The following is a 16835-nucleotide window of genomic DNA, read 5'->3' as shown; positions in this document are numbered from 1 at the left end:
TGGGGTTGGTAAAATGACCATCGAATGCCAGTAAAACATCTCTGGTTATTTAGAGCTTCTGAACCTTTGAGCATCAAATTCAGTTTGTATTTTCTCTAGATTTTGTGGGGTTTCTTTTTCTTTTCTTTTTTTTTTTTGTGGGTGCCTTTGGCAATCTGTGACAGTGTCAGTAATTAATGAATTATTCACTTTCGATTTTACATTTGTTAGACACTTCTAGACACTTCTGTAGTAGTATTGTGATAAGTACTTTATCTCTTTGTTATTTAATAATTAAAGGTGCTATTTGAAACTGGGAGACACCTTTTTGAGAACCAAGTCTTGCAGCTTCATACAAAGCTAATGTTTTTTTACTGTTTGTATCAATGTAGCTTAATATGCTTTAATTATTAGATGGTAATTATTTTTTTGGCCTTTTTTTCCCTTTAAGGTACAAGCAGTGGTACCATGGCATGTTGGGATATGAGGTTCCAGTTGCCAATTTCCAGTCACTGTCATCCTTCCAGGGCTCGCATCAGGCGCCTCTCAATGCACCCGCTGTACCAGTCCTGGGTGATTGCAGGTAAATTCACCCCGGCTGGCTTTCAGCTGTTGGGAGATTTCTTAGTGCACAATACCCTGCTGCCAAGAGTCATGTCCTTATTAGCATTTTTATTTTACATATGAACAGAGTGTTTCACTTTGTTCTGTTTTATGGAAGTTCCTACCATTGGTATCTCACTGTCATTTCTCATAGTCACTGTGTTTCAAAATGATCACATCAGTCACCACATCACGCTCTGTTCCTGTCTGCCGCCCTTTCCCCTTCCATCTGTTTCCTTCTCTCATACCCGCATTTTTTTAAAGCTGCCACCATCTTCCTAGACTCTTAAGAGACCTCGGTGCATCCTCGTCAGTTGCCATTTCTTATTGATCTGTTTGTGTTGTGTTCCTGGCAAGCTTCCTTTCCCTCTCCTCCCCTCATTGGGCATTCGGATTTTCTTGGACAGATTCTTGGGCAGGTCTTTGAAACTCACTTTCCTTATCTGTAAAATGTGGTTTAAAATATTTACCTAGCAGAGTTGTAAGAATTTGAGAGAACACATGTTAATCACATAGCCTGGGGCAGAATTAGTGCTTGATAAATATAGGTCACATTTGTCTTAGGTTTCTTCCACGGGCCTCTCAAATCCAGGTCCCTCTCATACACATAGTCCCTCTCAGGAAGTGGCAGCTGTTTAATGCTAGGTGTTCAGAGGGCATCCTTGTGTTGTGCTTGGTGGTTCTTTCTTTCTTAACCCACTTCAGTCCATCAGCCAATCACATATATCCTATCTTAAAATATGTTCAGAATCTGACCACTTTTTTAACTGTCTCTATCACTCTCTGCCTAGTCCAAACCGCCATAATCTTTCCTATTCGTGCAGTATCCTTACCTCTTAAGGCTGTTATTCTGCTCAGGGCCTTCCAGTGGCTTCTCCTTGTAAGGATCAGGCACACTCCTACCTGTGGCCCAGAGGCTTTGAGATCTGCCCCTGCTGCCTCTGACCTGTATCAGTCAGGGTTCCAACAGGAAACAGATGGAATACCCAAGGTAGGATCGTTTGAGGAGGATTTATTTTCAAAGGAACTATTACAAAGGTGTGGGTGCAGGGCATCATAAAAGATCGTGCAGTAAAACAGGGCCAGTACCAGCAGATTAGCAGAAGAAGGGCAGGAGGGGTGGTGACTGGAATGTGGAAGTTGAGCAGAGAAGCCCACCGTGGGAGGAGCAGTGATTTGAGATGAGGGGCGCAGTCGCTGGCTTGACTTTCATTCACCCCTCGATCTCTCACTGGGGCCCCCGTAGGACTACATTATAGTTTCCTGTGAACACTGTAGCCAATTACTGCACACCTGGTAGCTTAACACAGCACAAGTTTACTCTCTTAACAGTACTGGAGGCCAGAAGTTTGAGATGAGTTTTGCTGAACGGAAATCCAGGTGGTGGTAGGGCCACATTCCCTGTGGAGGATCTAGGGGGGATCCATTCCTTTTCTTCCTCCTAAAGCTGTGAGCCATGGCTCATGACCCTTTCTGCCACCCTCAAAGCTAGCACCGTAGCATCGTGCTTTGTGGGCAGATCGCCTCCTGCTGCTCTCACATCCGCCTCCCTCTTGTGAGGACACTTGTGTTTGCATTTAGGGCTCACTTGGATCATCCAGGATAGACCCCCCTTTTCTGTCTTAAGGTCCTTGATCACATATGAAAAGCCACGTCCACAGGCCCCAGAGACTAGGACTTGGTTATTTGGGCAGGGGGTGCAGGGGTTGAGGGGGTGGTCAGTTAGCTTACTACAGGCCAGAATCATCTAGAAGCTAAGAGGTCACAGGAGCCCATTGATGTGGTTCGCACGGGTCAGCCTTAGAGTGGCTAGTGGATGTGACGGCGCCGCTGCCCCTTTTCTGCTCATCTCCCCTCTCGGTCCGCCCCAGCGAGGCGGGCCTCCTGGCTCTTTCCGTGAACAAAAAGCATGTTTCTCCTTCACAACCTTTGCATATTTTTGATTTGTTGTCCCCACTGGTATGTAAATGCCATGAAACAGATTTGGAATTGTTTGCCTTTTCTTCTTCAGCGCCTAGGACAATGACTGTCTCATAGTAAATATTGGTGGTTCAATTAGTATGAATGAAGCCTTGGGTATTGTCACTCGCATGCTCAGAAATAGGGATAATGTCCTTCTCTTTCAGGCCTGCGGCTTCCTTTTCTGTAGTCTGCCTTCATCTCCCCCTCCTCCTTGTTGAGATGTGCTTCAGTCAGACCAGCTACTACCCATGCTTCCCCAGAACACACAGAGGTTTTTGGTTTTTGCTTATTCTGTTCTGCCTGAAATGCTCGACCTGTCTGCCCCCTGTATCTGTCCAGCATGCCTCGTTCTCTCAGTCCTCGTGCCAACATCTCCTTGAGGCAGCCTCGACCCTTGCTCACTGTTGCATTCAAAACCCGCGAGGAATGAGCATCGGAGACTTTCAGGGGTTCAAAGGTGTTATTTTATTGGCCCAGTTTAACCTGCGCAGGGGCGAACTCTCAAATGGGGCATGCAAGCACCCAAGCAGCCTAGCTGGAGAGTCGCGCCCGGCGCTTACAACTACGTTCTTATATAGGGGCAGGCAAGCAAGCTTTTTACAGAAGCAGACGTGGCAGTTAGCAATTTGCATACAGACACCACGCGCGGGAATCTCTAACCAAGCATTCTTGCATAGGGCGGGAAGGCAGGATGTTTGCTCATTAACTCAGTAATCTCCTGGCTCTAGCTTGCTAGGTTCCTATTTCCTCATTTAAAACTACAAAGCATTGCTTATCTAGCCTACTCAGGGGATGTAACATCTGCCCGACATATAAGCAGAGTATTTGATTGCATCCTGCAATTTGTCTCCCTTATCGGTTCCTTTTAGCTACAATGTGGTCTCTGTTTACCAAGGTCCCATTTAGCTCCTAATTTCCTTGTTCCCAACACTCACTGGATGTGATCTTTTCCTTTCTTGAGTTCAGGTCGAGCTTTGTAGTTCTCCCTTTTGCTCTCGCCGTCTTACACTTTATATGTTTTCTCTACTTCTAGACTGTAGATTTCTTAAGGGAAGACTGTTTATGATTTCACTTTCTACCCTACAATTCTTTCCACTTGGACCAGTAGAGACTTACTGATAGGCTATTAAAAACATCCTCTTTTTTTTTTTTTTCTGCACTCCATTGTGGTGCGACAGGGTCACATGTTATTGAAAAGTACCAGTGAGCATTTCTTGCAGCATTTGAAAAAGTGGAAATGGGTATAAACTGACTTGGATTATCTGCCAAGATGTGAGAGGTGCAGAGTTCTCACAGCCTTTGTCCCCTGCAGCTGTCCAGGGCAACAACGAGGTGTCCATGTGGGACATGGAGACCGGCGACAGAAGGTTCACCCTCTGGGCCAGCAGCGCACCGCCACTGTCTGAGTTACAGGTTTGACTCATTTTTATAAAAGCCAATAAAATTTCCCACGTCCCACGTCCCTTCAGACATTTACCAAACGTGATGTTTGCTGGGCTTTTTGGCTATGTTCTCAGTAAGTATGAGGCGGCCGAGGCCGTGGGGAGCTTCCTGTGTCCTCAGGCCGACCGGTGTCTGCTCATGGTGTGTTCGGCTGCCCGCTCCATGGGGTTCGTCATGTCTCTTTAGAGCCCCAGGCTGATGTTTAGATCATCAAAAAAAAAAAAAAAGGAACGTGATACTCTTGCATATACTTTTGTTTTTGCTGTAGTTTTGGACCCTAAGACACACCTAGGTTTTAGAGGAGGAAAATAGGAAAAAAAATTTTTGAAGCAGAAAATGTGGTAAAATACTTAATATATTTCATGAATGTAAATGTAAGCAGAACTCAACAGCAGCATTAACAACCATTATTCCTTTCAAATTGGGGGTGGGGTGGGGAGTGCGTCTTATAGTCAGAAAAATGCGGTAATTGTCATATGGCCAAGAAAAGTAAGAAAGATTTTTTTGTCTCCTCTTGTTGGGGTCTTTTCATCCAAAGTAGAACATATTAGGAAGCTGAATAGTCTTTGCCTCTTTATTCAGAACGATATAAAGCAAATGCATTTTAAAGTCCCAAGGAAAGACATTTTTAAGATAGACATAATCAGTCTCATTTCTTTTGTTAACCAGGCGCCTATAAAGCCACTGACAATCGACTTATATCTGGAAATGGCACCGTGGAATACACTGGTGCCTTTTATTTGACTCATTTCTTTCTTTTAAGCCTTCTCCTCACAGTGTTCATGGTATCTACTGTAGTCCTGCAGATGGGAACCCTATCCTGCTCACAGCTGGCTCAGACATGAAAATAAGGTACGGTGTCTGATAAAGAATAGTTCAGGCGGCAATTACAAGGAGGATGGTAAAATGTGGATGGATACTGCAGGTGACACTGGTGTTACTTATTATTCACATTAGCAATAATGTAATGTTTAAAGGCATCCACATCTTGCCAGGACAGCTGTTAGTATTTCATTTGTAACTAATTTTATGCTGCTGTAGAAAAAGCCCTTTTCCTAATGCAAAAGGACATAAGCTGTACGCTGGTAAAAGGAATCCAGTGATCACTAGTTCCTTCCCTTCTCCCTCAGAGAGCATCACCATTCGTTTCCTTTCCCCAGGTTCTGGGACTTGGTGTACCCAGAAAGGTCGTACGTTGTCGCGGGAAGTACTAGTTCTCCGTCCGTGTCCTACTACAGGAAGATCATCGAAGGCACCGAGGTCGTCCAGGTACATGCAGTCTTTTTTCTTGTAATTCAACTTTTGCAGGTATAAAAATGGCTTTCATAAAATGGCTTTCATAAACTAAATAGCAGTATTCAAGTTTAAAAACTTTTTCTCTTGACTGCTTTGAATTTTTAAAAATTAACTTTTATTAAAGTATTATAAACATCAAAAGTGCACATAGAAGTATACCACTTGAAGTGAGCACTTTATACTTTGCTCAGTCCCTAAGGTGCTTCCTTGTAAAGTTGTCTTATTATTTTCCTTAACTCATCCAACTAGTAAGCAGCAAAGCTGAGATTCAAATTTGGCTCTTGGCACTCTAAAACTTGTGGCCTTGAGTCAGACAAAAACTTCAAATGAGGTAACATATCTGAAAGTGCCTGGGTCTGAGTAAGTGCCCAATCAACACATGAGAACATGCTTCCTTCACGACGGATAATAATGAGCTTTAGGAATACTACCCCCTGATCCGTATTCACGTCCACATTCTGGTCATTTATACCTCTTAATACATGCTTTCCCTTTTGCTTTGGATAAAAGGTAATATGCACAGATTAGCCTGTTTCTAAGTTTCCCACATTTGTAAGTGGCTCTTCACGGAATCTAATGACTGGAAGCCTAGAGTGTCACATTGGACTCTTTGTATTCCTTTTGCTCAGTGTATCTGAGAAAGAATGGCTACTTCACCAAGAGGTGTTAGCTCCAACAACATACAGGATACCCCAAAAGCAAGAATACTTTCAAGAGGTGGAATGTGGTACGGGCTTTTAACGGCTGGCTTTTCCCTTCACTTTTAACCATGAAACAGGAAATTCAGAATAAGCGGAAGGTAGGACCGAGTGATGACACCCCGCGGAGGGGCCCCGAGTCTCTGCCTGTGAGACATCATGACATCATCACAGACGTTGCCACGTTCCAGACAACCCAGGGCTTCATTGTAACTGCTTCTAGGGATGGGATTGTTAAGGTGTGGAAATGAGAACCTAGTGACTTGTATAGTTTGTACAAATAAACTATAACTCAAGAGAAAAGGTATATTTAGAGCAAAGAAGTGAGAATTGATCCCTTGGCTTAATTTTCAAAATCATGGCTCTATGTTAATGTTTCACTGTAAAATAAATCCCACCCAAGGTAGTTAAAGAAGTTACATTGACTAGTACACTTGTGCATAACTCTGAGATTCAGCCAGATTTCCTGGACTTTTCATTGTATATATCACAGAGGTGAAGAACTTAAAATGCTAAGACTTCTATGATCTCAGTTTACTTTGTATTGAAAAAAGATGGTTATAATCTATTATCTATGTTAACACATTTTTGCTATTAAAACGATATTCAAAGCAGCCAATAAACTGCATTCAAGCATCTTGAGGATTCTAATTTGTTTCTGGTGATGTTTTTAACAGTAAACTTTGGCAGAAGAAGAAAACTTCTTGCAGCATTTGTTTTGAAGAAATGAACTTGATGTCTCAAAGAGTAACAAAACTAGGCCTTCCAGCCTCTGGGCTGTCAGCATCATGCTCTTCCTGGATGTTTTATGGTCTGCCTTGTTAGTTATTCAGTCCCGTGGAATTGATGTATCAGCATCAGAAATGTGTCTCTTCTTAGCCATCATTACTGTTTTTTTATAGGCTCTACTATAAATTCTAAAACTTGGCCCAACAGCTTGCTTTTATTCAGTGTAGATTATTTATTAAATGCATGGGGGGAAAAATCAAAGCATTAAGCTGTTAATGTGCCAAAATTTATATTTTTAAAAGACTGGAATTGGTCTTTCCCCATAAACTATACCCTTCAAGGTTGTTGATTATAGTTTGTACATGAACTTGATTCTTTTCCACATTTAGTTGTCATCCACTTGCAGGAGGGTTTGTGGTATTCAGAATACTCTAGCTTGGAATCAGTTACATGAGTGTGAAACTAAAAAGTTGAGTAGGTGAGTCTGGGGAAAATACTACTGGTTTAAGAAATGATCCAAAAATTTGAATTGCTGTAAATCTATACTGTAGTAATGGGACATGGCAGTTTTCAATGATATGTCCGGGCTCATGAGTCGGTGCACTTAGTGTGCAGACAGGCAAACAGACCATCAGCAAACCCTGTCATTGAGAAAGGTCAGGAATGGAGAGGGGTCTAGGACGGTGGCCTAGGAATACCTCTTCATCACCTACACATAGAGCAGTTCCTCCTGAAGAACAATTGAGGGCCAGCTACACAGCTTCTTCACAACAAATGAGCAAAGGACCACTTAGAAAAAGTAGAGAAGATGGAGAGAGATACGGGAACCCTACCTTGATGGGGTGACTTGCAGTAAGGGGGATCACACTGAGGGGCCTGCATGAGCAGGCTCACCTGCCCTGGGAGACAGTGATAAAACAGTGATTTAAAGGGCACCAAAAAACTAGATGTGGAAAAAAACCCCAAACATTTACTTACCCCAAAGTGCCTGCTGAATAGGGGTGGAACTGTGGGAACTCAGGAATCGGAGGTACCAGTGGGCACCTTTGTTTATGTTCCCTTCCAGCTAGATATGGGAGGGAGCTAGGGCCAAGCACTCTAGCAGCCCTGTAATGCCTCCACAGCTTCCCTGGTTCCAGCAGCTGCCCCCTAGGGCCTTGCACCTCAGACTGCCTCCGAATGCCTGCTACAGTGCATCTGTGCCGGCCCTCGGAGGCCGGCGCCTCCTCAGCTGGCACCCAGGGTACCATGCTCGCCCGCACAGCTCCAGCCAGCCTGCTAAAATTGCCCAGCGCACACAGTTTACGCAGAGGTTGCTCCTACACAAGGCCACTCCTTCAAGGTCAGGGGAGAGAGCTGTTTTTTCTGATTCATAGTACACACAGAAAGTTAAGTAAAATGAAAAGAGAAAGACAATATTTTTCAAAAGAAGGAATAAGGAAAAACATAAAAACCCTCAAAGAGTAGTAAGTACTTTGCATGATAAAGAATTCAAAGTTACAATCATAAGGATGCTTATTGAATTTGGGAGAAGAATAGAGCAACTTAGGGAGAACTTCAAAAAAGAGTTAGAATATATAATAAGGACCAGTCTGCGAACCAAAGGGTTGCCAGTTCGATTCCCAGTCAGGGCACATGCCTGGGTTGCAGGCCAGGTCCCCAGTAGGGGGTGCACAACTCCCTCCCCTTCTCACTAAAAATAAATTTAAAAATCTTTAATAAAGAACCAATCAGATCTGAAAACTGTAATAGCTGAAATGAAAAATACACTAGAGGAAATCAAAAGCAGGTAACACAGAGGACATAATAGTGGAAATCACCCAATCAAAGCAGCCAAAGAAAAAATAATTTTAAAAAATGAGAATACTTTAAGGGACATCTGGGATAACATTAAGCTTACTCACATTTGTATTATAAGTGTCCCAGAAAGAGAAGAGAGGGGACAGAAAGCTTATTTGAAGAAATAACAAAACTTTCTTAACCTGGGGAAGGAAACATTTCCAGGTCTAGAGTGCACAACGAGTTCCAAACAAAATGAACCCAGAGAGCCACACCCAGACATTGTCACATAAAAGGGAATCCCATCAGGCAGGAGTATCAAACGCATTTTCACTGGGGGCCACATCAGCCTCATGGTTGCCTTCAAAGGGCCAAATGTAATTTCAGGACTGTGACTACTCCTTAACTAGGGGCAAGGAGCTCAGCGGGTAGAAACAAGGTGCTGGGCTGGGTGGAGGGCCGGATTCAGCCAGCCAGCCTTGTGTATGCCACCTGTGCCATAAGGCTATCGGCTGATTTCTCAGAAACCATAGTCCAGAAAGGAGTGGCAAGACATACAGACATTTCAAGTGCTGAAAGGAAGGCAACTACAACCTAGAGTATGTGACCTGGAGAGGTTATTGTTCCGAATTGAAGAAGAGAGCATTTCCAAGACAAGCAAAACTAAAGGAGTTCCACACTGGCTTTATAAGAAATATTAAAGGGCTTTTCTAAAGTAGAAAAATAAAGGTTGTAACTGGAAATGAAATTGCACTGGTGATTAGTTACTTAAAAGGTTATGAAGTGGGAGAATCAACTCTAACTACAAATGTAGTTAGGGGACACAAAACAAAAAGACACAAACTATGACAACAAAAACTGGGTGTGGGGGTCAAAATGTAGCATGTTCAGAGTGCATTCAAACATAAGTGCCCATCAGCTTAAAACACACCACTGTGGATATAGGTTGATGTATATGAACCTCATAATAATGACAAACCAAAAACCTACAAGAGGTTTACACAGACAATAAAGAGAAAGGGACCCAAACATGACACTGAAAAACCCTAGCAAGACACAGGGAAAGGAACCAAGACAAGAAGGAACAGAGAAAGGACTACAAAAACAACCAAAGACAATGAACAAAATAGGAATAAGTAAATATCAGTAATTAAGTGTAAATGGACTAACTGCTCCAATGAAAAGACATGGGGTAGCTGAAAGGATAATAAAATAAGACTCATTTATATGCTGTTAACAAGAGACTAATTTCAGATTGAAAGGCACACAAGACTGAAAAGGAAGGGTTAGCAAAAGATATTCTACGCAAATAGACACGAAGAGGGCTGGGGTAGTGAAAATACCAATGACATTTTCCACAGCAGTATTACAATTAATCTAATACTTGCAGCAGATAAAATAGACTTTAAAACACACTGTAAAAGATCAAGAAGGACATTATATAATGATAAAAGGGTCAATCCTGGAAGAGGATATAACGTAAGTATATATAGATTCAATATAGGAGCACCTAAGTAGGATAAATATCAACCACAGAGGGCATTGATTCAATGCAAATTGACAGGAACATAATACTAGTAGAGGACTTTAATACCCCACTTACATCAATGGGTCATTCAGACAGAAAACTAACAAGGTGACAGTGCCTTGAATGACACATTAGACCAGATGGACTTAATATTTATAGAACGTTTCATCCCCAAACTGCAGAATATAAGTGGACATGGGACATTTTCCAGGATAGACCATATGAGGCCACAAAATACATCTTAATAAACACATGAAGAAAAATCAACTATATTTTATGACCACAACATACTCAAGTAGAAATCAATTATAAGAAGAAATCAGATACAAAATGCTATTAAACAAATGGATCAAAGAAGAAATAGAAAAAAATATTGAGACAGAAATGGAAACAACTTTCTAAAATCTATGGGATTCAGCAAAAGTAGTTATAAGAAGGAAACTTACAGCAGTACAGGCCTACCTTATACAACAAGGGAAATCCCAAATAAGCAATCTAACTTTACAACTAAAGGAACTAGAAAAAGGACAAAGCCCACAGTCAGTGAAAACAACTATAATTACAACAATAAAAAATAGAGTGGAAATAAAAAGAAACTTAAAAAAAAACCAAGATCAATAAAACTAAGAGCTGGTTCTTTGAGAAGATAAAATTAACAAACCTTTAGCCAGAGTTATCAAGAAAATAACAGCCCAAATAAATAAAATCAGAAATGAAAGAGAAGTTACAAGTGATGCCACAGAAACACAAAGGATCGTAAAAGAATACTGTGACAACAAATTGGACAATCTAGAAGAAATGGACAAACACCTAGAAAAAATACAACCTTCTGAGACTGAACAAGGGAAAAAATAGAAAATTTGAACAGACTATTAATAATGAAATTGAATGAGTAACAAAATTGAATCAGTAGCAAAATCAAATCTGAACAGACTGTATTAGTAAGGAAATTGAACCAACAGAAGTTTAGGACCAGCTAGCTTCACAGGTAAATTCTACCGAACATTAGTAGAAAAAATTAAAACCTATATATTTTCAAGCTATTCTGAAAAATTCAAGAGGAAGGGACACTTCTAAACTGTTTCTGTGAAGTCAACATTACCCTGATACCAAACCAAACAAAGATGAGAGAGAGAGAGAGAGAGAGAGAGAGAGAGAGAGAAAGAAAGAGAGAGAGAGAGAGAGAGAGAGGGAGGGAGGGAGAGAGGGAGATTACAAGCCAATATCCCTGATGGACACAGATGTACAGCACACTGGCCATGGCTGGGTGGCTCAGTTGGTTGGAATGCCATCCTGGTTTGATCCCCCGTGAGGGCACATACCTAGGTTGAGGTTTGATCCCTGGTCAGGGCCCATACTGGAGGCAACTGGTCGATATTCCTCTCTCACACAGGTATCTGTCTGTCTCCCCTTTCCTATCTAAAATCAATAAACATATCCTTGGGTGAGGATTAAAAAATATTAGCAAAGTGAATTCAATACATTAAAAGAGTCATACACCATGATCAAGTGGGATTTATTCTAGGGATGCAAGAATGGTTCTACATTCTAAATCAGTAAACATGATTCACATCAACAAAACCAAGAATAAAAAATGGAAGATAAAAACCATATGATCATCTCATTAGATAAAAAGTATTTGACAAAATTCGATATCCACTCATGACAAAAATTCTTAACAGAGTGGCTATAGAGGGAACATACCTACATAAATATGCAGGATACAAAATTAATATTCTGAAATATGTTGTGTTTCTGTACACTAGTAACAACCTATCAGAAAGAGAGATTAAGAAAACCCATTTACAGTTGCATCAAAAAGAATGAAATGCCTAGAAATAAATTTAACTGAGGAATTAAAAGACCTGTACTCTGAAAAACTATGACAGTGGTGAAAGAACTCGAAGATAGTGCAAACAAATGGAAGGATGTATTATGCTGATGGATTGGAAGGACTGATACTGTAAAAAGGCCCATACTACCCAAAGCAGTCTACAGATTCAGTGCAATCCCAATGGAAACACCAATGACATTTTCCACAGAATTATAGCAAATAACCCTAAAATTTATATGAAACGATGAAAGACTGAATTGCCAAAGCAATCTTGAGAAAGAAAAATGATGTTAGAGGTGTCATGCCCCCTGATTGCAAACTACGCTACTACAAGCTTAATTAATAAAAACAGCCTGGTGCTGGCATAAAAACAGACACATAGATCAATGGAACATTATAGAGAACCCAGAAATAGGAACATGCATATGTGATCAATTATTCTGTGACAAGGGAGGCAAGAACATACCACAGGGAAATGACAGTCTCTTTAATAAATGGTGTAAGGAAAACTGTATACATACATACATACATACATACATGCAAAACAGCAGTGCAGCAACAGAAGAATCTGGACCACTTTTTTACGTGATATGCAAAAATCAACTCAAAATAGATGAAAGACTTAAATGTAAGACTTGAAACCATACAACCAGAAGAAAACAGGCAGTAAACTCTTCAACCTCGGTCTTAGCAACAGTTTTGGGGATGTGTCTCCCTGCACGAGAGCAACAAAAGCACGCATAAACAGATGGGACTATGTCAAACTGAAGAGCTTTTACGTTGCTATGTTGCATTACTGTTGTGTCCCTTACAGTCTGCTAAGACCATACTCACAGTTTCTAGCTACTAAGTCAGATTTAGAGTCTGCAGAGTTTGGGGGAATTTTTTTTTGAGAACTAAACTGTTATGCTGAGAATGGGCCACAAGCCTGAAGCCATTGGATAATCCAGGACTGGTAACGTGGGCAGCGCAGAGGAAAGTAATGGATCGGGCTGATGGAGATAATTCTTTTCTCACCTTACCATCCTGCCATCCACTCTTCTTCCCTTTATACCCTCCCCGGCTTTGAAAGGACGTCATTTGGGTAAGTTGTTACTAAGTATTACCATCCGATGCTCTGTTGACTTACATCCGCTTTCTAGTTCTACATTTTTTTTCTTCAACACATTTGACTCATAACTCAGTGCAGAGAAAGTAGGACCTTCTTTACAGTCAATTAACACTAGGGATTTATTTTAAAAGAATTTAATATTTGTAGTATGTTTCAGATCCTTTGCCTATAAATGATTACAAAGATGACCCCCAAATGCTAAAATAATCTCAATTACCAAGGGAATATTTATTTGGTACACTTTATCAATACAGAGAGAAGGCAAATACACTTTTACAGTATTTCCAGCAATACGCAGAAGAAAGGAGTTTGTGTTTAATCCAAGATTAAACAGAAAAGTACCTTTTATTAAAATACCTCTTAAATATTGTTTATCAATATCCTGTACTTAGAACATAATTTTTTCCCCAAACCTCTGAGACCACATAAAATATGAAGAAACCTGATGTGCTCTATTTTTCTCTATTACCTGAGTACGAATATGACATTTAAACTCCTTGCCTCCCCGAGGAAGACACTGGGAGCGACCACTGTGGAGCTGCCTGAGTAAGGACGGCAGAAGTGATTTAGAAGCACATTGTGGACAGCCCCTCTTTCCCAGGTTTTATGAACAGAAGCACAGAAAAGAAAATCAGACCACACCTGCTGGTGTTAGGTGTCAGCAACCATCTGCCCCACAGGTCCATGCAGGGCCTCACTCCCTTCCTCAAGGAGATGGATTCTGCCTAGCGGGGCCACTGCTGCCAGTTGTGGAGCCAGCTCTTACCATGTGAGGTAAGGTCTGAACATTGTGTCCAAATTAAATAACTGCTACTTTGGTGTGCAGTTGAAGATATGAGCCCCAAAATCGGATTACTAATTAGTTACATGGTCTCGCTGGGGGTAAGGAGAGAGCCTGTCAGACAATGCTGGTTGAGGCCAGGCACTTTGAAGACTCTTCCTGACCTCTTGCATCTCTGCAACCCTGTATATTGTATATTTGAAGATTAAAACATTAACAACTCCATTATCTTTTCCAGTCAGTGTGCATTTGAGGCTCTTTTTAGAGCTCTGCCAGTCCCGTTTGGTGCTGTTCACTATTAATGAAGTAGCTACCTGACGGGCAAAAGTAACTCAGAGCTTCACCCAGGGCAGGCTGAGTCTCTACGCTTCTTGCCTAAGGAGTATATGCATGAGTAAAAAAATAATAAAAGACAATAATGGGAAAGAAAGAACAAAAGTCCATAAAAATGGCCAGGCAGGAAGCTCTAATGAAAAGGGAACTTCCAGGTCAAAAGCAATAATTTATATTCTGGAGGCTTTAATGAGTTTATCAGTGAGGGAGGGGGGATTTGGAGCTGAGGGAAAAAATTGCCCTCTGCTTCTCACCTGCCCAAGCCAGCAGCCGCAGGAGAGGGGAGGACACCTTCCAGCACAGCCCTGTCGGGAGACTACTCCCTCCACACAGGGATGCTGATGTGTTTAAGCAGACTCATTATGGAAGGCCGCAATTTCAGAATGATGGCAGGCCAACAGCACCAATTTCTAAGGTAAATGTTGGGGTCTTCCAAAACAACTTCTGCTTAAACAGGTGAGCATTAAACAGAACAAAATCGAGAAAGGCAGCTTGGTGTGTAGACAATAGGCTGGACAGAGATCGACAATCCAAACAATTAGCACCGGTCCACGTACACACGTGTATAATTATATAAAATTTACCTTCAAATTATAATCACCATTAGACTTTTCAAAATACTTCTTCATTCTTCCATCTCTTAATGATCACAGTTCTGTAATATATCAGTCTTAGTATGCTGGAATTACCAGGAGCGGTCACATAAATGGACTAGATATATCTTAACACCAACGAGTGCACGGGGTCACATTACCTCATGCTCTGCACCTTGTGGTTTGCCCAGCCCTCCGGAGTGGACCTCCAGGTACAGGCGGACATCTAAATACAAGTTACCCAGAGTCTGGCAGTGAGTTCAGTTATATGAGTCCACGGCCTTACCATGCTTCCTCAGGTTAAGTTCTTCGAGCCCCTCCTTCATCATGCCCTTTGGGAACAGTTTTTATCACTTTCCAGTTCTTAAAGGTACGGGATGTGATCCTGGTAACATTTCGAACAGTATTACCTCTGTTGTTCCTTGCTGTTCTTGAAACATATTTTTTATCTTGAAAGAATTTTGCCTTTTGTAATGTGTCTTCTTTAAGGTCAGCTTTATGTGGTCCAGGGACAAAGCTACACAACAGAAGAAAAACATTATAGAAAATAAAGGCCACTTCAGCTTTAACAGACTCTACATTCATCTTTCTTCCTAAATGAACTGCTGCACCCATTTCTTGTTGCATCCTTCTTTCAGGGTCATTTTATTAAGGTGACTAAACTGGACAGAGGTATCAGAAGCTGATAAGACATCTTGTCAAAGTGTGCACAACTACAATTTCAACAGCAAAATTTCTTCTTCATGGAACATGTTCCACCCAAAACTTCATATGGTTGGCTTCTGCTTACTCACATTTGGGTTCAAATGGTACCTCATTAGGGTCCACCACATCCACAGTTTTCCCAGTCCCACTCCCACTTCCAGTCAATCCACACAACATGCTCTTCTATTTTTTCATAACACTTATTACTACCTGAATTGTAATTTGCTTGTAAACTTCTTTGTGATCTGTTCTCCACTCTTCTACCCTCCCAGACAGAAATTTAATTTCACAAGACCATGTCTGGTCACCATAGTAATGCCAGGAACCAAGAAGCACATAGTAGACACTCAGTATTTGTCTAATGAAAGCATAACTGAATGCCATCATTTTTTCATCCCTCCCTTCCTTTTATCCATACACCCATCCATCTACCCATCCATCCTTCCTTCCATCCAACCATCCATCCACCCATCCATCCACCCACTTATCCATCCATCCATCCATCCATCCACCCACCCATCCATCCATCCACCCACCCATCCTTCCTTCCTTCCATCCATCTACCCATCCATCCATCCATCCATCCATCCATCCACCCACTTATCCATCCATCCATCCATCCATCCATCCACCCACCCATCCATCCATCCACCCACCCATCCTTCCTTCCTTCCATCCATCCATCCATCCACCCACCCTTCCTTCCTTCCTTCCATCCATCCATCCACCCACCCTTCCTTCCATCCATCCATCCATCCACCCACCCTTCCTTCCATCCATCCATCCATCCACCCACCCACCCTTCTATCCATCCATCCATCCACCCACCTATCCATCCATCCATCCATTCACCCATCCATCATTCTACCCAAATGTTTACTTGCTGCTCTATGGAAGGCACTGTGTTAGGCACAGCAGGCAACATAGAAACAGTGCCCATCTGACAGGCGCATAAATAATTTGACTGGAAGTCAAGAGGAACCCAACAGTGAAGAGAGACAGGGACTTTTCTTCTGAAGTACCTTGAATGCCAGACTGAGAAATCAAGGAATCACAGAAGCCAAGTGCTGTGAACTAGAAGTTCTCCCTGTCCAGTGGAACTCTGTGCTACAAGAAATGTCCCATAATCTTCACTGGCCAGTATGGCAGACACTAGCCACATGCGGCTACTGAGCACTTGAAATGTGGTTAATGTGACCAAGAACCTGAATTTTTAATTTCAATGAACTGAAAGCTAGTGGCCCCTGTACTGGACAGCATGGGAAGGGAGCCATCGCAGATGACATGGTTACAGGGAAATAGCAGGAAGAGTTTTGGTTCCAAAAACGTTTTTATATTCGATTTCCTCTTATTTTCTATTTCCTTTTCTGTTTCTTTATTAGTTGAGCACTTTTGAGGAAATAAATCATTTAGAGTGGTCCTTGTTTCTTCAGGTATAAAATGGAGATAAAAACAACCTAG

At 41.7% G+C, this 16835-nt stretch overlaps 2 protein-coding genes across 2 annotated transcripts in view; one reads left to right on the top strand and one right to left on the bottom strand.

Annotated features, from left to right (window-relative positions):
- The window catches only part of PIK3R4 (phosphoinositide-3-kinase regulatory subunit 4), a 58654-nt gene extending 52037 nt beyond the window's left edge, over positions 1-6617 (top strand). Inside the window, exons 16-20 of the mRNA XM_045857266.1 lie at positions 431-562; positions 3857-3957; positions 4751-4839; positions 5148-5256; positions 6062-6617. Coding sequence (XP_045713222.1) covers positions 431-562; positions 3857-3957; positions 4751-4839; positions 5148-5256; positions 6062-6232 — 602 coding nt within the window. The 3' untranslated portion in view covers positions 6233-6617. The remainder of the gene's footprint in view (positions 1-430; positions 563-3856; positions 3958-4750; positions 4840-5147; positions 5257-6061) is intronic.
- Positions 6618-12982: 6365 nt separating this feature from the next.
- COL6A6 (collagen type VI alpha 6 chain) overlaps positions 12983-16835 on the bottom strand; it is a 143837-nt gene continuing 139984 nt past the window's right edge. Inside the window, exon 38 of the mRNA XM_045857311.1 lies at positions 12983-15186. Coding sequence (XP_045713267.1) covers positions 14970-15186 — 217 coding nt within the window. The 3' untranslated portion in view covers positions 12983-14969. The remainder of the gene's footprint in view (positions 15187-16835) is intronic.

The sequence above is a fragment of the Phyllostomus hastatus genome, unplaced genomic scaffold (genome assembly GCF_019186645.2).
Source record: "Phyllostomus hastatus isolate PE091 unplaced genomic scaffold, TTU_PhHast_1.1 phas_scaffold_129, whole genome shotgun sequence".
Classification (NCBI taxonomy): domain Eukaryota; kingdom Metazoa; phylum Chordata; class Mammalia; order Chiroptera; family Phyllostomidae; genus Phyllostomus; species Phyllostomus hastatus.
This window is presented reverse-complemented; position numbering and strand designations above follow the sequence as displayed.